At 52.8% G+C, this 21750-nt stretch overlaps 6 protein-coding genes and 1 non-coding gene across 7 annotated transcripts; 3 read left to right on the forward strand and 4 right to left on the reverse strand.

The window, feature by feature from the left end:
- Nucleotides 1-1814: 1814 nt before the first annotated feature.
- Nucleotides 1815-3794, reverse strand: BDP55DRAFT_541483 (uncharacterized protein; the record flags this gene model as incomplete). The annotated part of the gene is made up of 1 exon (XM_060568223.1): nucleotides 1815-3794. The coding sequence occupies one exon, from the start codon at nucleotides 3792-3794 to the stop codon at nucleotides 1815-1817; it is 1980 nt and encodes a 659-aa protein (XP_060435574.1).
- Nucleotides 3795-4508: 714 nt separating this feature from the next.
- BDP55DRAFT_644973 (uncharacterized protein) lies at nucleotides 4509-6571 on the forward strand. The gene is made up of 2 exons (XM_060573611.1): nucleotides 4509-5261; nucleotides 5317-6571. Exons 1-2 carry the CDS (start codon nucleotides 4781-4783, stop codon nucleotides 6087-6089), a joined length of 1254 nt encoding a protein of 417 aa, XP_060435575.1. The 5' UTR covers nucleotides 4509-4780; the 3' UTR covers nucleotides 6090-6571.
- A 3750-nt stretch (nucleotides 6572-10321) lies between these two features.
- BDP55DRAFT_541078 (GATA zinc finger protein) lies at nucleotides 10322-12210 on the forward strand (the record flags this gene model as incomplete). The annotated part of the gene is made up of 3 exons (XM_060568179.1): nucleotides 10322-10680; nucleotides 10740-11329; nucleotides 11378-12210. The coding sequence occupies 3 exons, from the start codon at nucleotides 10322-10324 to the stop codon at nucleotides 12208-12210; spliced, it is 1782 nt and encodes a 593-aa protein (XP_060435576.1).
- Nucleotides 12211-13022: 812 nt separating this feature from the next.
- On the reverse strand, nucleotides 13023-14786 carry BDP55DRAFT_644979 (COPI associated protein). The gene is made up of 7 exons (XM_060573612.1): nucleotides 14449-14786; nucleotides 14287-14358; nucleotides 14078-14121; nucleotides 13988-14002; nucleotides 13868-13936; nucleotides 13627-13795; nucleotides 13023-13438 (listed from the first exon to the last, which is right to left on the reverse strand). The coding sequence occupies exons 1-7, from the start codon at nucleotides 14466-14468 to the stop codon at nucleotides 13432-13434; spliced, it is 396 nt and encodes a 131-aa protein (XP_060435577.1). The 5' UTR covers nucleotides 14469-14786; the 3' UTR covers nucleotides 13023-13431.
- Nucleotides 14787-14982: 196 nt separating this feature from the next.
- On the forward strand, nucleotides 14983-17958 carry BDP55DRAFT_644983 (translation elongation factor G). Its single transcript, XM_060573613.1, has 3 exons — nucleotides 14983-15381; nucleotides 15437-15497; nucleotides 15627-17958. Exons 1-3 carry the CDS (start codon nucleotides 15202-15204, stop codon nucleotides 17840-17842), a joined length of 2457 nt encoding a protein of 818 aa, XP_060435578.1. The 5' UTR covers nucleotides 14983-15201; the 3' UTR covers nucleotides 17843-17958.
- A 219-nt stretch (nucleotides 17959-18177) lies between these two features.
- On the reverse strand, nucleotides 18178-18249 carry BDP55DRAFT_t44. Its single transcript has one exon. It is a non-coding gene; the product is annotated as a tRNA-Met (tRNA).
- On the reverse strand, nucleotides 18227-21053 carry BDP55DRAFT_763760 (carotenoid oxygenase). The gene is made up of 12 exons (XM_060580911.1): nucleotides 20575-21053; nucleotides 20189-20507; nucleotides 20056-20129; nucleotides 19941-20006; nucleotides 19656-19735; nucleotides 19474-19605; nucleotides 19377-19423; nucleotides 19211-19315; nucleotides 19092-19154; nucleotides 18804-19003; nucleotides 18683-18740; nucleotides 18227-18626 (listed from the first exon to the last, which is right to left on the reverse strand). Exons 1-12 carry the CDS (start codon nucleotides 20689-20691, stop codon nucleotides 18472-18474), a joined length of 1416 nt encoding a protein of 471 aa, XP_060435579.1. The 5' UTR covers nucleotides 20692-21053; the 3' UTR covers nucleotides 18227-18471.
- Nucleotides 21054-21750: the final 697 nt, after the last annotated feature.

Consider the following 21750-nt stretch of genomic DNA (forward strand, 5'->3'; position numbering starts at 1 on the left):
CGGAGACGAGGCTTCCAGAATGCATCTTAGACATTGTTAATTAAGGACTCCTCTTCTTTGCCGAATTTATTGCCAATTGTGTTCTCAAGATCGAACCTGGAAGTATATGGACTTAAGTCTATCAGAATCGCGCTCAAGTTTATTTTGAAGATGCTTCCATTAGATGCGCATATCAATCCTGGACTTACTTCCTCCAAACATCTCGTACTGATTGTGGAGGATTCCGATGACAGAAGAGCCTCTAATGCTCTCTCTTTCTGGCTTTAGTCCAGCGGGGATGCATCTGAGGTGGACGGAGATGTCATGTCCAGGCGGGATGAGGGTTCATCACAGATAAGCATGTCGGGGGAGATCTCCACCTAGAAAGAAGAAACTAGGAGGGGCACATGTACGAGAAGGGTTCGTCTCAAAACGACGCGATATGACCTTCCCGCTGCCCGGATCGACACGAGAAGATACCATTTCCGCCCAAAAAACATCGCCGGCAGTACAGTGAAACCATGGTTGTTTTACACCTTCTTTAATTCGCTAGATACTCCTAACCAAAAGAGAGATTCAGTTCTTTTGAAGAACATGAATTAAAAAGCCTTGTTTCTTCACTGACAGAAAAGCAGTGTGTGGTATCATAGTATGTGGGGGTGTAGGTAATGACCCCATGTCTCAGTATGAACTCAACCGGTCGTCTGAAAAGGGGGGAAACAGAGGGAGAAGAAGAAGTACAAATCGATCTAGACCTATATTCGAGGGGATGAATGGATGGCTAGCACAAGGCCATATCAGTGATATCACAATCTTTGCAGAATCATGGCCAATCACTCCAATATTAAAAAAAAAAAAAAAAGAGTACTACCCAGCCAAAACATCACGAGCATTCGAACAAGATTTTCAAGAAGCTTCTTCAATTAGCTAGCTACTCCCAATAAAGAGAGAGATCCAAGTGTCCCTTCCCCTCCCGAAGAACAGTGTCATGGTGTGGTATCGCAACGTGAGCGTGTGCCTGCCCCACGTCTCTCTATGAATTCGATCGTCGTTGGTAAGAGGATGGGGAAAAAGAAGAAGAAGAGAGAGAATCATACAGTCTAGACCTAATCTATTTTTTGTGTTCGTCCTTTTCGCCCAGCAGCAGTTTGGAATTCTATCAACTGCTCCATTAAAGTGATTCGTTCCCCTTGACTGATGACCGAATTCTTCGCTTTGTCTTCGCTGCGAACCATGGTATTCCCAATGGCCCCGAGGGAGACAGACAGGCGTTGTGAGATGGGTATCCCGATATTCCATGGCCATCATGAAGAACGAGTTTCTCGAACTAATCGTTCCAGCTCGTCAGCAGCCCGTTGTAGCCAAATCTGTTGCCGAACGTCGTCGACTTCAAAATCATCCTCTATCACCAGTGCCCCTAGTCGTCTCTGCCACGCGGGCTCCCGTGCTGGGGATGGAGTCACCATCTCTATCGGTGACACTGAAGGTGGAGAATACCCAGGTCGGCCTGGAGGTACCAACGGGGGCGTCAGAGGGCGAGTGCGCGAGGGACAAAAGCATGAGCCACAGTCAGCGGCGTTGTTGCAGTATGGGGAGTGGTCCATAATCTGGTTTTGAGGATCGCCGGCGTCATCGGCAGGCCACGGACAGTCGCAGTAGTCTTTCTCTTAACAGCTGTGGCACCCGGGTTCATGAACTTGGCGACGATTGAACTCGCGAATGCCAAGAGGCAACAGAGGCCTGAACATGGTCATAGGCGGCGTTTGAGACGCAGCCAAAGACATGGTGAAAGCCGAAGCAGCCAACCGATCACCTTGAATAGATGATTTGGACTCCTAGTACCGGCTGCCTCGGTCGTCGGAACGGAAACGGCGGCCACCGTCAGGGCGAGACCCACCAAAGTTTCCACGGTCGCCCTGGCGATAAGGGCCACTCTCATTGATTCCCGGCAGATACCTGTCGCTGACCATTCGGGGGCCGCGACGGCCGTTGCCACTGCGCCTGCTGCCGCCGCCGCGCGCTGGAGGAGGCGGTCCCCTCGGCGGCGGTCCTCCGCCACCCATCTGTCGACGCCGCTCAGCCTCTCTGTGCGGAGGCCGGATGCCGACAAAGTTCTCGTGACCGCGGTCAACAAACTTGTCGCCCTCTTCGAAGATGTAGCGGTTGATCTCAGTCTCCGGGCCCATGTCTCGGTCGACATCTTTGGTGTAGTAAGAACGCATGTTTCGCAGTCGTCTGCTGACGAGGTCATCTGAGACGGCCTGGAAAGAAACAGGAGGATGAGCTCGCGTGGTTTGTACAGGGCCCCCAGGGAAGTTTTCAATCAATCGTGGAGGTCTCGGACCAGGCCCACGCTGTGAGTCTCCTCTGGGGCCTAGAGGAGCGCCTTCGAATCCTCGGCCGCCACGAGGGCCAAGAGGAATGGCGTTGACATCCTTGACGGCAGGGCCTGAAGGTACACCCCTAGTTGGCTCAGCCGGTGGCAGGCCATTGCCAGAGACCAGGCGGGCGGTGACGTATCCATCATCCTCGATGTCGTAACGCACTGCAAATCGAGCGCTTCTGTTGGATTTTCCTTCAGCATCCTCCTCGTGAATCCAATCCCTCACTTTCTCCGGTGGCACAAAATCCACTGACAATGGCTTGCGGTTGCTTTCGTCTGGCCAGGTGACGTCATGCAAAGCGTTGCGGACACGCGAGGCCAGTGTCGTAGTTCTGAACACCGCAAATGCATGAGATTTGATGGAATCCAGGTATACGTCTTCGACATCATCCGAGTTGGGTTGTGCGCTAAGAGGAGTTGCTAGCTCAACGAGACGATCATGAACCGTTGACTCCTTAAGTGGTCTCATCAAGTTCTTGATGTAGAGGGCTCTGGTGGCAGGGTGGGTAGCTGGCTGCACCGTTCTTTCGTACTCCATGGCGTTATTGTCGTCCGCTGGCGCAGTTTCATGTCGCTCTTGATCGGTGACCGGACCGTCCGCGGGCTGCTCTTTACCGTGAACTGAGGCCTGGTGATGGTCAGGACCGGTGGCAAAGCCTATGTCCACCTTTCCGTTGAGTTCATCTTGCATCTCCGTGTCTTCTTCGGCGTTTGCTTCTGTCGGCTGGTCCTCTTCGATAGGGTGGCCCTCAGTGAGCTCTTCAACGTCCTTCGACGTGTCCTTTGCCTCCTTCGCAACATCTTCAAGAAGACCGCTACCTCCCTCCAGGGTTTCCTTCAAAGCGCCCTTCACACCCTCCTTGACTTGGTTTATGACACCAGCGACGCCGGTTGACTCTGAGCTCGGTGCCTCGTCGACATTGTCTGCCTCGATGCGGTCTTGGTCTGCCTTGATGCGCTTGCGAGTGATTGACTCTGACGATTCGGCAGGGCTCTGAGATCGGCGCTTTCGCTTCTGCGCATCTTGTGCTATTTCGGCAGGGGCAGGAGGCGTAGGGTTCGCAGCGGCGATTGATTCCGGAATGGTCGTCTCAGTATCTTGGGCAGTCGGCTCGGCTGCTGATTGCTCAGAGGTGGGTTCTGGGCTTGCTACCACTGCTTGCGCAGATGTGGTCTCGTTATCGGCAACATCTTCGGTGGTGGTGTCGATGTGGGCAGCTTCGGCTGGCGCTTCCGCAAACACGGCGGGTTGTGGCTCAGGCTCTGGGGAAGCTTCTTCTTCTTCCTGGGCCTCTTCCTGCGTCTCTTCCTCGGCGGTCTCGTCACTGGTGGTCAGTCGCTCGACGAGCTCCTGTTTGAGGCCAGCCGTGGCGAGTCCTCGACGTTTCAACTCCGCCTTGAGTTGAACAACGGTTTGCTTGCTCCAATTCATGATGAATAACTGCTGGTTCGGCGCAAAAACTGGCGCATAGCTAGACTACTCGTAGAAATGTTCTTGTAGCAGGCGCGTGTAGTTGAGGATGCGCTCGGCTTTGTTAAGATGACTGTCGTATGATGGAAAAAGCGATGTTGGCTTATTTGGGTTGCAGTTGCAGGACGTAAACGTGATGAGCCTAAGTGAAGGCGCTTGATTGCTCTGAGGCGCGTCGTCGCGACCTGAAAAATTGCCCCGTCATGCAAACCAGAGCCTCTCCACTGTAAGCAGGCACGCTAATAAAGCAGGGAAGTCACTAGTGCAGGGGTTCCTTCCCACCTTTAGTGATCGATCCCGTCTGGGAAAGATGTCATTTCTGCCAGTGGACCCATAATTCTTCGCTAGGCCGGTTATCTGCCGGGAGATCAGTCACGTGGCCTGCAACCAAAAAATATTGGACGACGAAAGAGTAAAGAAGGAGCACGGGCCTTTACACTTACACCTTGTCAGTGCTGCCTTGCCTTGAGAGCGCCTGCAGCAAGCGCGGCTTTTGTCTCAATTGCTATTGTCTCACCGCGTCACTATCGACTTTAAACAGAGGACATCAACGGCTTTTTTTTTTTTTTTTTGGTCGCCGCATCCGTCGCAGACAATACGATAGTGAGGACCTTGCTGCCGTCTTTGAAACTCACGGTCAATGCGACTCGAGGAGCGGACATCTCCTTGCTTCCTGCGTATTCACCAAGTCACTGCAAGTAAGTTGTCAAAATAGTAGTCTCCAGATGAAGAAACCAGGGAAATTGACTTCACAAAGAGATGCATATTCGCAGCAGCCATTCTCACACAGCACCTTCGTGAGATGATAAAAACCGCGTAACTCCCGCAGCGCCATCAATTGTTGAACTTTATCCAGCTTTCAACTTCCGCCAGAAAACTGGCATTTTATCATTTGAGTCTCTCTTCTGCAAATCGTGCAGTCAACGTCACCGCATTTTCCCTTTAACATGGACCGACAATCGTCGGGATCTGTGGGGAGTGCCTCACCGGCGCGCACTCCGCAAATTAACAGACCACTCGGTCGCAGTCGTCTTAGCGCAACGCCGCTCACCGAAACTCCACCGACGAGCACGAGTGCTGGCAGAGACGGCACACCGACATCAGACAAGATCTTGTCCGGCCGTGTCAAAAAGACACCGCGCAAAGTTTCTAACAGAAAGGAAGATGTCTTGAGCGAAAAGGAAAAGGACGAGGAGAGACGGCAGCTGGACGAGATGGACGAGGAAAGGAAGCTATTCCCGGGCAGCGACGACTGGACAGATGAAGAGAACAGACTCTTCCAGATTCTGTACATGAGGCAGTACAGTCCTCTGCTACCATCGCATTGGGACATGGACTTTCGAGGCATCCCCATCCCGGACGTTCTCTTTGCAAGCTCTGATGCGCACCCGCCTATTATCAACTCAAGAAGTGGAAACGACTTCAAGGGTGAGGTTCAGAAATCAAGGCAATTTGGAGGAAAGTGACGGCTAACAGTATGAAGCGACGAGAGCACTTGCTCGACTCATCGAGCTGACGGCGCATGTGCGAGGCTTGTGCCAAATACGCCAAAGACACAGAGCACGCGCTCTTATTGAAAAGGAACTCCACGAGTATGCGAAATGGGCCGAACAAGACGGGGGATACAACAGCCTCGAGTATTTGCCAAATCTCGTCATCGACATGGTGGACACCAAAACGTCGCCCCAAGCTATTGAAGAGCACATGCAATTCCGCCTCAAGGCGGCTGCCGCTACGCATCGCGCTCACTGGAGGAACGATGCAGCGTATCCTGACTACCTAGAAGACGAGGATGAAGATGCCGACATCGAGGACAATAGAGTTGTTCTCGTGCCTGACACGTATCAGACACCGTCGCCAAAGAAACCGCGCACGTTGCGCCCTTCCGCTCCTCCAAGCAACGGAGCCAAATACGACGATAATCAGAAGCACGAACTACTGGGCTCGAAGCTCGTCAGTCCGGTGAAGCGGTCTTCCCCTTGGCAGGAAGGAGAGTACACCCGTCGGCCGCCCGTGATATACGGGCTTTTCATTGTCAACACATCTGTCATGGTTCTCACCATTGACTCTGCGAAAGAAGGGGAAGAGGCCTACGTCAGTTATCAAGTTGAGGTTGGTCTCAGCAAAAACTACCAGGCAGTTTGGAATGCCATTACCATTGCTATAGTGGTTTGCCTCGCGAGAGACGCAATGATGGAAATGAAGAAGGACTTCAACACTTCATTGATTAACGGGGACAGCGACCCTGACGCTTGATATGACGGAATGAAGGAATGAGGCTAGCACGCGGTCATCAGCAGGCCTCGGGCTCTGTTTTTTTTATGACTCGTACGACGGGTACTTCTTTGAATGCGTATACCCTTTCATGTTTCCGGGCGGACTAGATGCAGATACCTATTTAGTTGATAATGACACAAATTTTGCCAAGCTACCGCGCTACCTTAGTACTGAGCACGTTGTTAAAGGACAATAGGTCACATGACGCGCGCTTTGTCATTGTCTCCAATCTAAGAAGATGAGTCCGCTGGCTCAGTTGAGAAGATGGCAGGCATGATATGATGAATGAAAGGCCCGAGATGACATTTTAGTATAAGGCGATTGGGCAATAATTGTCGGGAGATGGATGCGAGCCTCGGCATGCCCCTCAGCTTTTTTTCTGGGCACTGTGGGAATAGAGTGGCCCAATCCATGAGATTTTCATCAAGCCTTTTTTTTTTTTTTTTTTTTTTTTTTTTTTTAATCACCGAACAAGACCGCGTATCTTGGTTCGGATCCGGCATTTTGACTTCGTCATGGTTTATGACGCCCGCTTCGAACGTCTCACCAGTTACACGAAACCTCCGCAGATAGACAAATTGACAAACGACAGAAAAGACCGCAGCAAGCTCGGCGATAATTTCATCTCGGCGCCATGGGACGTTGAGGAGGTTCGGTCACCGAGGGCGGAGGGGGTCGTCGACTGGGAAACGCATCCATGGATCTCGGATCTTGGAAGTAGGTGGAAGCTCAAGCCACACACACACACACACACACACACAGATCAAATTACAATGCCGTTGCGGGTTGCATTGTTATCATTGATCATCTGGTCTGATCAAATGTTGTGCTCCTATCACCGAGGGGAGGACCCTGCTAGACCTCGGGATTACGTATTTTCTCGCAGGCAGGAATAGAAGGAGGGAAAAAAAAGCACAAGGCGTTTTTGGGGGTGGAAATGGGGGAATTGGCATGACCCCCGATTGCCTCATTCGTCACCGCCTTTACTGCGGTAGAAGGACCCTGTCAGCTTATTCATGTCGATTGTCACTGGACGGGAAGGGAAGGCTCGCCAGTTACTCGGACCCGGACTCCGGTTCTTGGTCCACCCGCTGCAGGTTTGATGGGTCATGGTTCTTGCCTTCTGGGACTTCTGGCGTACTTTTTTGTCATCTTTTTCTTTCCGTTCTCTTCTTTCGGTACCGAGGCGCTAATGGAGAAAAAAGTCCTATAGCCTACGAGAGAAGGAACGGGCACGTGTATTATGCCGTGTGGTGGGATGATAGGTCAAGAGCCGAAGTTGAACGAAATCCTCGGGATCCTCGATTTGCCCTTTGTCATAATCGGGGAAACTGAAATTTCGCATCCTCCTCCGTTCGGTCTCTTCAACTTTGCCTCCGCTAGCGGTGGCGGAAGGATGTAAGTCGCATCCCCGGGAGAGACCTTGCTTCGACAATACTTGCCTTGCTTACAGCATCTCACCTGTACCTGTTCGTACGTCCGCTCAGTGTCGGAGAGCCGACCTTCGTCGGGTGTGTGGCATTGCATCTTTGGGGCGGCGGCTGGCTTACACTATTTGGACAGCCCTGTTTCGATTCTAGAGCACTGAGGGGCAGACACAACACACATCTGTGGACACAAGAACACATGGGCGAGCTGTCCTCTGGAAATTGGAACCGGAGACCGAGCTGGCGGGGAGGAGATGGCCCCTGGGCTCCTGGGGTCGTCGACTTGGGTTAGGTTGCCCACCCCCATTCGAGGTGCTGCATCTCGCTTCGGCCGGCGGAAGAGTGCCGGTGATGTGAGAGATGATGCAGCTGTATGATGCTGGGACCTGGGTTAGCGCACCCTCACGAGGTCTCCTAGACACATCTATTCGTACGCCGCACAATGGTGCTTTTTCCAGCTGCCATACCGCCTCCTCGTACAGGAATAGGTAAGGTAGGATGATATCCTTTCTTCTTACACGAGCCGCGCGACGCCTCATAGGGGATGTCAGCACATTGCAGTATCAGTCGGTGAAGCATGTCCTGAAATACGACAGGAAGATGACCTGATGGGACTACCTGACTGGTGCTACGTTCACAAACACGCGCGTGTCAGTCGAACCCAATGCTGCGCTAGGCAGGGCCGTCACGCTCGGCTTTAAGGTTACCGCAACAAATTCTTCGCCAATTCCGTCCTTCGCGGGGTGGACAGCGAAGGACCCCCCCCTCCAAGGGTTCGGCGCAGCATTGACATGGAGACGGCGTATGTTCGCCAGACGTGCCGATTGATCCATTCCAGAGTCAAGCAAATCAGAGGTGGGTGTCCACCGTCCGCTAGATGGAGTCGCAGCGAACCGGCGTCTTCCCCCCTAGCACCCAGTTGCTAGCATCCAGCGGCCAGCACCAGCAGGGAAGTCTGGGCGACGCCAGCCCGGGAAAGGCTAATTACGCCGTATTGTTCGGGACTAGACCTGGGTTCTGGGTACTTATCGTCTCATAGGGCCCCTGCCTGTCGCTATCGTGGTCCAGATGTTTGGTGACTGGTCTGGAGGGATCTTGGTTGTGGTGTCTTGGTCACGATCTGCTTTCGTCAAAGGATTCCAATCGAGAGAGTGAGATATGGCCAGATATCGAAACAAGATTCACGGATGAAGAGGTACGTAGCCTTGTGGCAGCAGGCCAGATGGCGAAACAGCCCGAGGGATAGTCTCCGGTCAAACGCGGAAACCGTGACAAGTTGATACCTACTGTGTAGAAAGAAATGAGTCCCATCCATGAAGAAATGGAGGAAGAGAAAGAAAAAAAAAAGTCTCTTGGACCCAAGTGTCATCAATGCCGCGATGTTGGACGCAACAAGGTGGACTTTTCGGCCAGCGGGTGGATTCAAAGGTATCGAAGCCCCCCCTGTCACCCTTGTCGTTGTGCCTTAGCGACATTCCTCCTTACGGCCAATCAGCGACAACCTGTTGTAATCCGTGACCTCTCAGCCCAGATCACCCTCGGTGACCCAGCACCTGGGCTCCGATTTTCCCCCATTTGTCGTCCGTCACTCGTCATTGGGAAGCGAGAGAGGAGAGCCCAGACGCGGACGCAGCAGTTTAGTCGCAGGCAGGAGCCGTAGCGTGGGCTGTCCAGCCTGTTCTCGTGATTTTCTGCCACCACCTCACGCATCTCCAGCGCCGCGGTTCCTCCTCGTCCCTCACATCATCGCCGCCCTACGCAGTATCCGTACACACTTAAGTCTAGACTAGACCAACACCCGCCCCTGTCCAAGATCAACACAGGTTCACTACGCTTCCAGTCTGGCTTCCACTGTTCCAGAATTCTGGCTTGCTTCTTGACATCAAGCAACCTGCCACCCCCCTTTCCCACCTAACTACCTTGGTGTCCCCCCAAAGCCTACCTACCAAACACCCGCCGATACCTCTCTCACCGCCCGGTGAACCCTCTAGAGGAACTCGCTGCCCTTCCCGTCGACGAGGGGCTCTTACATGTCTGTCAACGCCAGCAACGCCCGTTGTTTTCTCCTCAGCATGCACTCGAAATCACCATTATTACCTTCCTAGGCTCCCGTACGCTCTCTCTCTCTCTCTCACCTCTTCTGCAACCCTCACACCCCCCTTCTCATTGGTAAAGCAAGAGAAACCGAATCCGGGCTGTAGCAGAAACCGACCCCTGGCGTACAGTAGGCCCCTTAGCCTCTCACACCACACTGTGTACCCCGTAAAGAGGCATCGACAACTAGAGGACCTCTGTTGCCCTGGATCAACGGTGGCGACCCTCTCTGGTGCTTGCTTCCTTCCCCCGGCCTCCGATTCCGCCTTCTTGCTCCGTCAGCCGGTCTTCCATAGCCACTTCTTGACGTTGTCGTTTACTCGAGGACGGGGCAATTCCATTCCCTGACCCTCTCTTCCTCCGGACTGCCGACCGTCGAACCACCTTTGCACCGTGGTGGGGTTGTCTAAGTTTGACTCGGGCCCTACTTCTCTCCCTCCTTCTTTATACGCCATACTACGACCGTCTCGCCGCTAGTTATCTCCTTCCTCCTCCGAAGCCGTTTCCTTTCTCCGGGCCAAGCATTGTGCCTGCCTAACGAAGTCATAAAATCAACCTACTCGATACCCCCTTTTCCTACTCGTCAAGGTCCTCTTACACTTCGCCTCGACTAGTACACGTCTTCTGCTGCTTGCAACACCAAACTACGGCTAGTACATCCCACCTCGACCGAAACATCGCTCTCCACGAATGGCTATGGCCGATGGCATGTCGTCGGCGGTACAGGGGACGGCGAAACAACCCCTCTCGACCATCCGAACCGCTCTTCCATCTCGACGAATGTCCCCCAAGGCCCGCGAAGGAGGGCAGTACGCTGCCGTGGACCAGGCGAGAGGCCCTAGTCCAGTAGGTCTCGAGGGACCACCGACCCTGCGGCCAAATTCTCGACGTAGTCCGTCGAGCGACGCCATGTCAAGGTCACAGGCCAGGAGTCCGGTCTCAGTGTCCAGTGATGGATCCCCGAAGGACGTGAGATCGGAACCGAGACCCAGCCCGGCACCGTCAACAGCGACAACGTCTTCTTCAGGTCAGACGGGTCAAGTTTGCAGGTAAGAGAGTGATGAGCTCCTTTCCAACCCGCCTTGGACAGGATGCTGACCAGCTACAGCAATTGCGGTACAACACGAACACCTTTGTGGAGGAGATCTCCCCAGGGAACGACGATATGCAACGCCTGTGGCCTGTATCAGAAGGCGAGAAACGCTTCACGCCCAACTAACCTCAAGAAACCCCCGCATCTGGTTGCTGCAGCACCGCGGACGGCTCCCCCAAAGATTGCGCCAGCGCCAGGCCCAGGTCCGAAATATCTCAGTGCTCCCGCTCCGACGTATGTTACCGAAGAACAGGCTCCGTCAGGTACCTGCCCAGGCGGTGGAAAGTGTAACGGTACCGGTGGTGCAGAAGGCTGCAGTGGATGTCCCGCGTACAACAACCGAGTATCAAAGTCCGCCCATTTGAACGTTCAGGGGCAAGGTTGTGGTGGTGGTGGTGGCGGCGGTGGCGGTTCGTCTAGTCAATCTCAAGGTGAACCGATGGTTGTGGACGACCCTGTTGCTCCTGTCGACATCGCCGCACTGCAAATCCGGCAAGCACAAAACCCGAATCACACGGTTGTGATCGCCTGCCAAAATTGCGGCACTACCATCACCCCGCTATGGAGACGAGACGAAAGTGGCCACACGATCTGCAATGCCTGCGGTACGTGCCGTCTTTTCTGGAGAAATTTCAACATGCTGACGTAAACAGGTCTCTACTACAAACTTCATGGTGTTCACCGGCCTGTGACCATGAAGAAGTCGATTATCAAGAGAAGGAAACGAGTCATACCATCCTCGTTTGGTGGCGAATGGACAGAAGAGATGTTGGAGGGCTCGGAGACGCACAGCGTGGCACCAGAGGGAAGCCCGGAAAGGGGCACGATGAACGAGGACGGATCCATCAATTTGGGCTTTCGACGTCGGGAAGAGAATCCTACCACCATGCTTCCAGATCCACTGATGCGTCCGAATCGACAGGGCTCGCCGTTGCCCTCGCATGACTTGGCCGCGTATCAGTCTTCGAGTTCCCGAACTACGAACCCCTATCCAGGATCGCTAAGCGACGATAATCGCCTTGCTCCGATCACTTCGCTCGCTGCCATGGGAGAACGCCAACCCTCTTTGTCACCCGGTTCTTTCTTGTCTCCATCGAGGAAAAGGTCACTCTCTGCGGAAGGAAACCCTTCCGGTGATGGTGGACCAGATACGTCGAAACGATTATCGTCCATCAAGTCAATCCTCAATCCTACAACGGCAGATGACAGCCCGGCCTACCATTCAGGCAGTGATGATGCCGCGGAACACTACGCCCGATCTGCCATGTCACCGGCCGCCTCCGCACCGAGTCCAGGATCCTACTCGAATGCTCACATGACACCTCTTCCGTCGCCTGGACCAAGCAGTCAGACGAGCAACCCAGGGTTTAGGCCAGAAAACGAAAGAGTCAAGGCAGAGAAGAGGGCAGCACTGATTCGGGAAGCTGAACGAATGAGGGAGATGCTGGCAGCGAAGGAGAAGGAACTAGCGGATATGGGAAACTAATGAAAGTTCCATCACGATACAAACGAACCACGGGATCATCGGACACTTGAGTTTATCGGGTACAGTATGGGCACACACATCATGGCTTGGAGTTCCTTTTTATGCGAAGCGGTCGTCTGGGGCCGTCTTTCCATCACCAAAGCAGGTTGAAGCTTTTCTTCTACTTTTTGGCTTCACAAAGGGCGAACGAGAAAAACAAAAACGGACAGGGTCTGGCCTCACACAAAATGGGAGAGGATGATTGTTTTTGGGAACGCATTCTGGCGCCCATTCCGAAAAAATGGCATCTTTCTTTTACAGGGTATTTTGCTACAGTTCACCAAAAGGGCGTTCTCTTCCGTTTACAACAACCGAATGAATTACAAAATGGACATCGCGTGCGGAATGGACAAAGATGGGGGGTTTGAAAGCTAGGAGTTTTGTTGTTTAGGGGGGATGTGTATTTCAGTGGTGTTTTATTGAGAGATACCGAACCATTCGGAAAGTGTTTAGTAGGAGATGTGAGAGGCATTCGGGGAGACAAAGATATTTTCGTGCTCCAAGGTATGGAGAGGGACAAAAACTGGCATGGTAAAGGCGTCCTTGGATGCTGGGCGTAGGAGCCCCTTTTCCCATCAGAAGTCTGCGCGTCGAAATATCAAAAGCTGAAGCAATTTACTTTGCTCGCACGTTTAGTTGCTTACAGTTTCAACCCAACAGTGGTACTGACATTCTCCCACGCGGACCATATCCCATAAGTGAGCAACATGGACATCACATCAGTATGTATCGCCCGCAATTACATCACAAATGTTAGACAGTGTGGGCAAAGCTTCTGGAGGGCAAAAATCAGGTCTGTTACGACTAGCCATTGCGAATCCCAAACAATACCCTACTTTTCCCGGCCTCCCTTTCTCCTTTACACCATCTAAGAAAAAAGTCATACAAGGTGCCACTAGACCTGGCACAGTCTTCCGTCGTACAGTCGAAACGCAATGAAGCATATGCTCTTTCCCTACACAACACACACTCACATCATTCCTGCCTTACAGTGGTGAATACACACAATATACAGCCTGCCTGGTGGGGCCAAACATAAGGGAACTTCTCGTCGAAATTTCCCACACTGTCGTTCCTTTTTGATCGCTTCTCTTCTCGCTCTTTCTCTTCCCCATTCTCATGGGTGAAGCTGAGGATTGATTGTCGTGATCGTTTGCGCGATGTCGAGTTCCCCGTCTCTTTTCAGTATCTTGAGTTTCGAAAGAAAAAAAAGCCTCAGCAAATCCGGTTCATTGTCTTGTTTCGCGAATTGTAAAACGGGGGAAAGAATCCGTGCCTTTTCCCCTCTTCCAACGGTTTCAATGTTGGGAGAGTGCAAAAGGCATCCGAGATGAAATTTGGTTTCTTTGTGTGGTTGAAAAGGGGCTGCTAGCTTACACCTGCTCTGCGCCCCAGCCACCGTCGGCCTCGCGCATGTTGGCTGGCGGCTCGATCTGGGGAACAAACTCGAGGACGACGTAGGCGACGCCAATGAGGCCGACAATAGAGCCGGCAATGATCTTGAAGACGCCGTCGGAGAGAAGGATGGAACCGATGAAGATGTAGACTGGGAGGAGAAGGTTGCATTAGAACCAATGTGGATCGGCTGCAAGACGGGCGACAGGGCTTCTAGACTTACAAACACCACGGCCAACGAACGAGAAGAGGAATGAGGCGTAGCGGGAGACTTGGGGAGGGATTTGGAACTCTGGGATTCTGTTAGAGGAGCTTCGAAGGTGGAGGAATCGTCGTCAATTACCGAGCAAGGCGGTGCCTAGTCAAATCGCATTAGCCATGTCACGAACAAGAATGCGTTCTACGCAAGCTTCAGGAGGGTGCGGGTGCTTACAGAGACCGAAGATGATCACGTAGGCGCCAACAATGATACCCTGGCTACACGGGCAGAGTTGTCAGTATAGAGTCCTTGAGTTGCCATTCCACCACATGTCTCCTCTGTCACGATGAAGGGGGTTGGCTGTCGCACGAAGAATCCGTGCGCGCGCGCAAATCGATGTCGTAGACAGGGGAGGTCCGTCGGAGGAATCGGATACGACGTACAAGTTGAAGTTGAAGAATTGGGCAATGCCGCCGAGGACCATGATAGTCGCGGTGGCCAAGTTGACAATACGGCTGATGCGAGTGACGCCTGATTAGCTTTTTGCGCATGCGCAGAATAGCTACGAGATAGCTACCGCATCGCGAAGACAAGGGACCACATACAAGGCGTCGGAGAGCTCCATTTTGGCGAGTTGTAGATTGCGGTACTGTCGGGATTGGACGTAGTTTCGATGGCGGAGGACGAGCGAGGTGGGTGAGAGAAGAAGAAGAGAAGTTGACGTGGATGAAGCGGACAGGCAGCTGGATATCGCAGGTTTGGAAGAAAGATGTGTTGTGATGTGGGTGTGGGTGTGAAGAAGAAGCAAGGTGGGTGCAAGGTGTGACGTCCGGACAAGAGGCTGACGAGTCAAGGTCCGTAACTGTTTGGCTCCTGAAGCTCCTGGCAGATAGAAGGAGTGTGCTGGTGGATACTTGACGGAGCAAGTATATCTACCCGGTACTTGTACACGTAGCAAGCGCACATCAGAGGTACCCTCAGGTTGCAGCAGCTAGCACCAGCCACACACCCAGCCTCTTTCCTGAGGGAGGTCACTGACTTGACACTGACATCCGCTCTGGCAGGAACGAGCCAAAGCTTTGTTGACCGCCTTCCCAACGTGGAATACATGGATGTATGAATAACTGCTGCGCGGATTGGTTGATTGCCGACTGATCAAAGTGAAAGTGCAGTCGATGAGAGAGCTCTCATGCCATCAGATCCTGAACAGCTTCATCCATGATCTGATGTCGCGAAGTTTACGACGACTAGTTGTTGTTCGCATTTACCTCATTGCATTTTAAAATGTAATTGGAGTTCATCAAACCCTTTTCCGTTCATATTTTGTGCGACCAAAACGCGCATTTCATGATCTAGTCATGCTAGTTTTTCGAGCTTCAGTGCCCAGGCAAGGCCATGTCGGCCGGTTGCCAGGGCGGTCTTATTTCGCTGGGATCGTGAGCTTTCGAAGGTCAATGCACACACCTCCGGTGCAATCGAAACATCGGTCTCCTATCAAGGATATAAGAAACATCGGAATCATTGCCCATGTCGATGCTGTGCGTACTCAGTCGTTTTCGAGCTTGAGTGACAAAATGGCTGAATCATTCTTAGGGCAAAACCACAACGACTGAGCGCATGTTGTATTATAGCGGCGTGACACGCCGTGTCGGAGGTATGTACGAATCACTTCATCGTGCATTCATCTTCTTCACATAGACATTCGCTGTCGCGAAAATGGATGAGAATTGCAGCGGCGGCTGGTGAATGTACCAAGGCCCCCCGGCTGACCGCAACACTGTAGACGTCGATGCAGGAAATACAGTAACTGACTTCCTCGACCTGGAGCGGGAACGAGGTATCACAATTCAGTCGGCAGCCATCACTTTCAACTGGCCCCTTCGTGAGGAGTGCGCGCCAGGCGTAACACCTAAAACGATCAATCTCATCGACACACCGGGTCATCAAGACTTCAGATTTGAGGTGGACAGGTGCCTCCCCGTTCTCGATGGGGCTGTGTGCATCATCGACTCAGTCAAGGGCGTAGAGGCTCACACGGAGAGAGTGTGGGCTTCGGCACATGACCATAAGATTCCTCGCATCGTCTTTGTCAACAAGCTCGACCGAGACGGCGCGTCATTCCGCAAATCCGTTTTGGAGATTGGGTCGCGTCTGAATGGATGGCCACTTGTATGCCAAATCCCGTGGTGGGATGGCGAACAGTTTGTCGGTGTCATCGACATCATTGACAGAGTTGGATATCGGTGGAAGGCAGAGAAACAGAAGACGAAGTACGAGTTCGCGGAACTTCAAGAGGTGCTCAAGGGCAACTATCTCCTTGATGAGATTGAGACAGCTCGAGAGCGGCTCACTGAAGGCCTCGCTGAATGGGATGAGTCCATCATGGACCTGTTTGCGGACGATCCAAACAAGATCACAGGGAAGATGTTGAAAGACAGCGTCCGAAGCGCTATCCGCAGTGGCGACGGAAATGTCATTCCCGTTCTAGCAGGTGCCAGCTTCCGGCACATCGGTGTCGAGCCCCTAATGGACGCCATCGTTGACTACCTTCCCAGTCCTGATGAACGACCTGACCTTGAGATTCGCGCGGGGCCGGCGAAGCACAATCTCGTTTCTCTACTCGATCAGAGCTCGAACAAGAAGCCAGGCCAGCAGCGCGTGGCAGCAGTCGCCTCCGTCTTCAAGGTCTTTAATCACCCCAAAGAGGGTATTTTGAGCTTCGTGCGAGTCTACTTTGGCGAACTTCACAAAAACTCGTCCACCTGGAACACGCATACCCAGCTTTCAGAGAGGCCATTCGGCTTGTTGCAGATATCCGCGGAAAAGACGGAAGACATACAGCACCTCGCCACGGGCCAGATTGGCGCTATCAAAGGTCTGAAGAAGGCTCGTACGGGTGACACGCTACTTGCGACTGTCGCTCAGAAACAGATTCCGGACGCCCTCAAGCATATCCAGATCAGGCCACCGGAAATTCCTCCACCCGTAGCTTTCCTCGCGATTGATCCCCTCGGACCCACGGCTTCCAAGGAGCTAGAAATCGCGCTCGATGATGCGTCACGAGAAGATCCCAGCTTAAGATGGAGCCGCGACGAGAAGACGGAACAGTTCATCCTGCAGGGTATGGGAAAACTACATCTGGATATCGCCGTCTATAACCTCAAGCAGAACCCCAAGGTCCAAGCCGACTTCGGCCCGATCGAGGTCGACTACAAGGAGTGCCTCACATCTTCCATCGGGCCGCATCACGTTATATTCGACAGGGTCGTCGCAAGCAAGTCCGGCAAGGTATCATGTACCGCAACTCTGGAACCTCTGGAAGACCACCACCGCCAAGCCGCACTCGAGCCAACTATCGAACGCGACGGGAACATGATCCACGTCATCATCGATCTCCCTGAAGAGGGCAACATCTCATTCGACCCTGAAGAAGCGCGACAACAGCTCATCAACGGCGCCGTCGCAGCCGTGGCTCGCGGCCCGCGCCGCGGTTCCCCGGTTCAGGGCTGCCACATCACCATTACCGTCGACGCCGCAGCCGCCGAGAGCCCATCCGGCGGCCACTTCGCCGGCGCAGCATCTCGCGCCGTGCGCGAAGCACTCCGCGAGGCGCACATCTCACGGAATGCCGTCGGCGTCCTCGAGCCCGTCATGCTCCTACACATCAGCTGTCCCGAGGCGGTCGCGGGCTTGGTGCAGCACGACATCAGCTCAGGAGCCGGTGGGCACGTGCTGGAGGTCAACGACAAGTCCGCCGAGTCAAGCTCGCGGATCGACGTGAGCAGCATCTACTCACCGCCCGACCCGTACGAGATTGTAGCTTCGCTGAGGGGCAAGAAGTCGTTGGCGAGGACGGTGGAGATTGTGGCCAAGGTGCCTTTCAAGGAGGTCTTGAACTTTGACGAGCAGCTGAGAGGCAAGACTGGTGGAAGACACTCGATGACGATGGCGTTTGACAGCTTTGACCGTGTTGTTGGCCAGCGAGAGAAGGCATTGTAAAGATAGAAAGTGTGTATGTACTACCAATTGTAAAGTAAAAGTCTTAGAGCTCATGGAACTCGAATACCTTCTTCACCTTCCCGAACGTGTTGCGCAATTCGTCAAGCCTCCGCCCATACACTCATGGACCACTAATTGGTGAAATGGCAAGTTGTCCGAATACACGGACGTGAGTCCCGATGTCGCCGGACAAGTGAAATATACTGACTAAGCAACACTTCAGCGTTCAAAAGATAGAGACTGCACCCCCCAACAGTGTTGATTGAGCCAAAACAAAAGAAATATGACAGTCTCGTCGAAAAAGAACACATCGCTGCAAGACGCAAAAGATTATCTAGCACAACCTGGTTTCGATCCAGGGACCTCTGGGTTATGAGCCCAGCGCTCTACCCCTGAGCTATTGTGCTCAGGCTTGTTGATGAAAACTTTAACGGTTTTGCAAATAATACCTATTCCACACAGTTGTGGAGCTGTGACTCACACACCTTCAACCAATCGCTCACTCCATCCAAGTCTTTGCATGTTGCAACCACTCATCTTCTTTATTCATTTTACTTCACTTCTACTCGAGAAGGCCAGTGCCAATTTGTGATAGACTAGCCATATGTATACAAAACTCTCTCAGAATATCATATCTTGGACGCCTCGTTGACCTTGCTGCCCGAATCGGGCCCAACTGTCGGAATATGGGGGTAGAGGTCCCTGAAAGACTGCACCTCGTACGGCTCGGCATCCGCGATCCTCGTCGAATCAACCCAATTTCCATGTACAGCGGAACGAAGACCTAGGACAGTCAGTTATCGTGGCGCCAATAAGGCTAGATTTTCAGATAGTGCTCACGGAAAGGCAGGATGACCTTGGCGACAGCCGTTTGGAAATCGCGCGTGTCTTGAATTATCTGCCAAAGGGATGAGATTACCATTGCTGGACAGCTTGGGGACACTGTGCTTCTTCAACTTACCAACTCATTCCTGCCAAGCTCCATGTTATCCACCATGGTGATGAGGAACCCATCGGCCTCCGGCGCATCAGGGTGTCTGGGGCTGAAAGCCGGTTCCTGAACCAGGCAGTTGGGGCCGGGCGAGAAGTACTCGACCTCGCCCGTTTCGTAGTCGACGCGAGCCAAAGTGTTGAGGCCTTGGAAGAGCTGGCGGGTGGGATCTTCATTTGGGTTGAAGCAATCGAGCCAGGTGATTGTTCGTGTTCGTTAGTGCAATGCTGGTACCGCAGCTGTGGCATGCCTACTTACTCTTGCTCATGAGGAACCTTTCGTCGATTCTTGGGAACTCGCAAGGGCCGCGAAGTACAATCTCTGAACATTTCTCAGTATTTCATATCCTCACTGGGTATCGCTTGATCTCTTCCTACCTGGGTCCGGGAGTACGTCGGATTCGCTGTTGTTGGGGTCGATGCAGAACTTGACGTGGTTGACCGCAACGTCCTTTGGCTCAGGTTTGGGGCCGTGGCGGCTCGCTGTGATTGTATCTGTAAGCCAAAAACGACCCATAGAGTCTTATGGTCAGATATCACTTACGGAGAAAACTGAGCCCATTGTGCGAAGCAAGAGTCGTATCGAAGTACCTTTCATCGGCTGTCAGCTGTTATATCGGAGCCGCGGTTGCAATACTTACACCTTCCCGTCTTCCTCCCAAGATGCGCCCGTATGAATCGGCATCGAATTGTGATACTTGAACCAGCGAACTGGCTTATTAAGGTCGCGTGGCACCAGTCCAAAATACGCGGGACACTCCTCATCATAGTACCTACTGAGCGTAAGCTTCGATTCTCAAGTAGTTCTGAGGACCAGTCTCACCACTGATGATTTCCTGGCTTCTCTAGGTCTTTGAGGTCAATCGTGAAGGGCATACGAGTGAGGACAATGTAGTTTCGCGTCTGTCAATGTTAGTGACGAGACAATGCATGGTTTCTCGGGTGTGCTCGTACAATCGCGCAGTCATGGAACATCCCCCAGTAGGGTAGAATTCGATATCTCGTTGATATGTGAGCTTGCCATCTTTGTTGATGATGTAGATTGAGATCTATAGATGTTTCAGTTGCTGTAAATGATCAAATTGGAAGTCACCATCTTTAATCTTACATTTGGGCTGTCCAGTCCTTCGGTTTCGTAGCCAAAAGCAATCATGTCACCCGTCTCGGGATCAACCTAGCATAACATCAGTACCAAAACTTGAAGTTGAATCCTGTAAACTCACATGAGGGTGCGCCGTGAACGCCTTGGTGGGATGAGTCTCCGGAAACGGTGCGTGTCCAATGGTTCGTAGGCCGTCTAATGGTTTTGAAATCTCAGCAACCAACCCTTCACACATAGCTTAGAGTCGAACTTACTGGGATCGAGCTCGTATGCCGGCCCACCCTCGCTCACCGCCAGCAGTTTGTTGGCATGCACTACAACATTGGTGTTGGCCGAAGTATCGACGACGGCACGTACGCACGGGTGGTGGGTGAAGGGGTTCTTGTTGATCCCGAAGAGGGATCGACCGGCCTTTCGCTCCGCAACCAGACGCTCTGTCAAGACATATTTCTGTTGGAAAGAGACTTTCCCGTCTTTGATCCGGAAGGCGCTGACGCTTCCATCTCCGTCAAAAGGGACGGTCTTGGACCCATTTTCGTAATAGGACCCGTCGGAATACTGGTCTTGAACCACCTGAGAAGTAGTTAGACGGAAGATGAGAAGAAGGTCGGGGTTAAATGGTGTTAAAAGATGGGCTTACTCTGTAGAAAGTGCCGTCTAGCTCTTTCGGGATTACTCCTTCAACCTCGACATCGTGGATCTCGACATCTGCCCTGAATGGACGTGATGCAGCAGCGAAATCGGCAGCCCTGGCCATTTTGGTTGTTGTGGCATTCCCAGGCAAATTAAATAGAGGAGTCTAATGGCAGTGCTCAGTTGCTTGACTGGTTGCTCCTTCAAAGCGATTACGTCTCGCGGCGAGCAACTGTACTTTATAGTAAGATGAGAATCATTGCCTCAGCACTCCACAGGGATACAGTAGCCCGCCATCTCCGTGTCTCGAGAGTATCTATTCTGTCCAGTTTGGCTCGACCACATGTGGCTCCTTAGTCTGCCCTGAAGCGCAACCCTTGATGTCGCTCACATCGTTCCCTCTATTGAGAGTTGACCACGGCAGAGCCACATTGAAGCCACATTCCAGCGGAGTCAGCCAATTACGACACTGGAGCCACACGCGGTAAAAGTTGAGGAGAGCCACATACGGGGTGTACAAGGCGTTCGAGGGTCCCTCGCCAAGAGCCCTTGGAGGCAGCACGGGCAGACCCCATACAAAGTTCATTTGGTCCAAAAGGCTGCGTGTGTTACAGGGCTCCATGTTAGACTCTACGGAGTATGTGATGTTCTTTCACACTCACAGATGCTACCCTTCTGATCGGAAAGTCGTAAGCGGTCCCTCCTACAGGAAGCTAGAGACATTCGAGCTTTGATTGGGTCATTCATCCTACCTGACGAGCTTCAAGAATCTCATATGAAGGTGGATTGGCCATGCCTTTGACAGCTGCAGCGTGGCTGGGGGCTCAACTTCTCCATGATCATAACGCTTGAGGGTGTTGCTCCGATATCTTCATGTCCTGACATATCCTCCAGGGAATTTTCTGGCCGCCTGTGTCGAACTGGCTACTGCTTACTGTTGCTAGTCATGGCTCTCGAGGCAGTCCGCACTACATTACAACGACGGCTGACTGGCCCCGACAATTGCGGTGTGCTTGAATGTGGCTCGTCCACTTAGATCAAAGAGTTTGTCAGCGGAGTCGGACATGGTTGCAGGTCGCAAGTCCGTCAAGTCCGTGTGTCCGTGAGCTACGGCGCCGGGATCTCCGGCCCGCCCCCGTCTCCCGCATGTTCCCCAGGTTTCGGCAAATTTACACCCTTTTTG

The sequence above is a fragment of the Colletotrichum godetiae genome (genome assembly GCF_030913485.1).
Source record: "Colletotrichum godetiae strain CBS 193.32 chromosome Unknown BDP55scaffold_3, whole genome shotgun sequence".
Lineage (NCBI taxonomy): Eukaryota > Fungi > Ascomycota > Sordariomycetes > Glomerellales > Glomerellaceae > Colletotrichum > Colletotrichum godetiae.

Excerpts from the sequence above, each read along its gene's own strand:
- BDP55DRAFT_763760 (XM_060580911.1), bottom strand. The coding sequence starts at position 20,691 with ATGGCCAGGGCTGCCGATTTCGCTGCTGCATCACGTCCATTCAGGGCA. Across the intron at positions 20,130-20,188 it reads GGCATACGAGCTCGATCCCA|ACGGCCTACGAACCATTGGA; the intron begins GTAAGTTCGACT and ends CAAAACCATTAG. Across the intron at positions 19,606-19,655 it reads AAGCCAGGAAATCATCAGTG|GTACTATGATGAGGAGTGTC; the intron begins GTGAGACTGGTC and ends TACGCTCAGTAG.
- BDP55DRAFT_644973 (XM_060573611.1), top strand. The coding sequence starts at position 4,781 with ATGGACCGACAATCGTCGGGATCTGTGGGGAGTGCCTCACCGGCGCGC. Across the intron at positions 5,262-5,316 it reads AAGTGGAAACGACTTCAAGG|CGACGAGAGCACTTGCTCGA; the intron begins GTGAGGTTCAGA and ends AACAGTATGAAG.
- BDP55DRAFT_644983 (XM_060573613.1), top strand. The coding sequence starts at position 15,202 with ATGCTAGTTTTTCGAGCTTCAGTGCCCAGGCAAGGCCATGTCGGCCGG. Across the intron at positions 15,382-15,436 it reads TCATTGCCCATGTCGATGCT|GGCAAAACCACAACGACTGA; the intron begins GTGCGTACTCAG and ends AATCATTCTTAG. Across the intron at positions 15,498-15,626 it reads CGTGACACGCCGTGTCGGAG|ACGTCGATGCAGGAAATACA; the intron begins GTATGTACGAAT and ends GCAACACTGTAG.
- BDP55DRAFT_644979 (XM_060573612.1), bottom strand. The coding sequence starts at position 14,468 with ATGGAGCTCTCCGACGCCTT. Across the intron at positions 14,122-14,286 it reads CAATTCTTCAACTTCAACTT|CCAGGGTATCATTGTTGGCG; the intron begins GTACGTCGTATC and ends CTGCCCGTGTAG. Across the intron at positions 13,796-13,867 it reads GTTCGTTGGCCGTGGTGTTT|TCTACATCTTCATCGGTTCC; the intron begins GTAAGTCTAGAA and ends TTCTCCTCCCAG.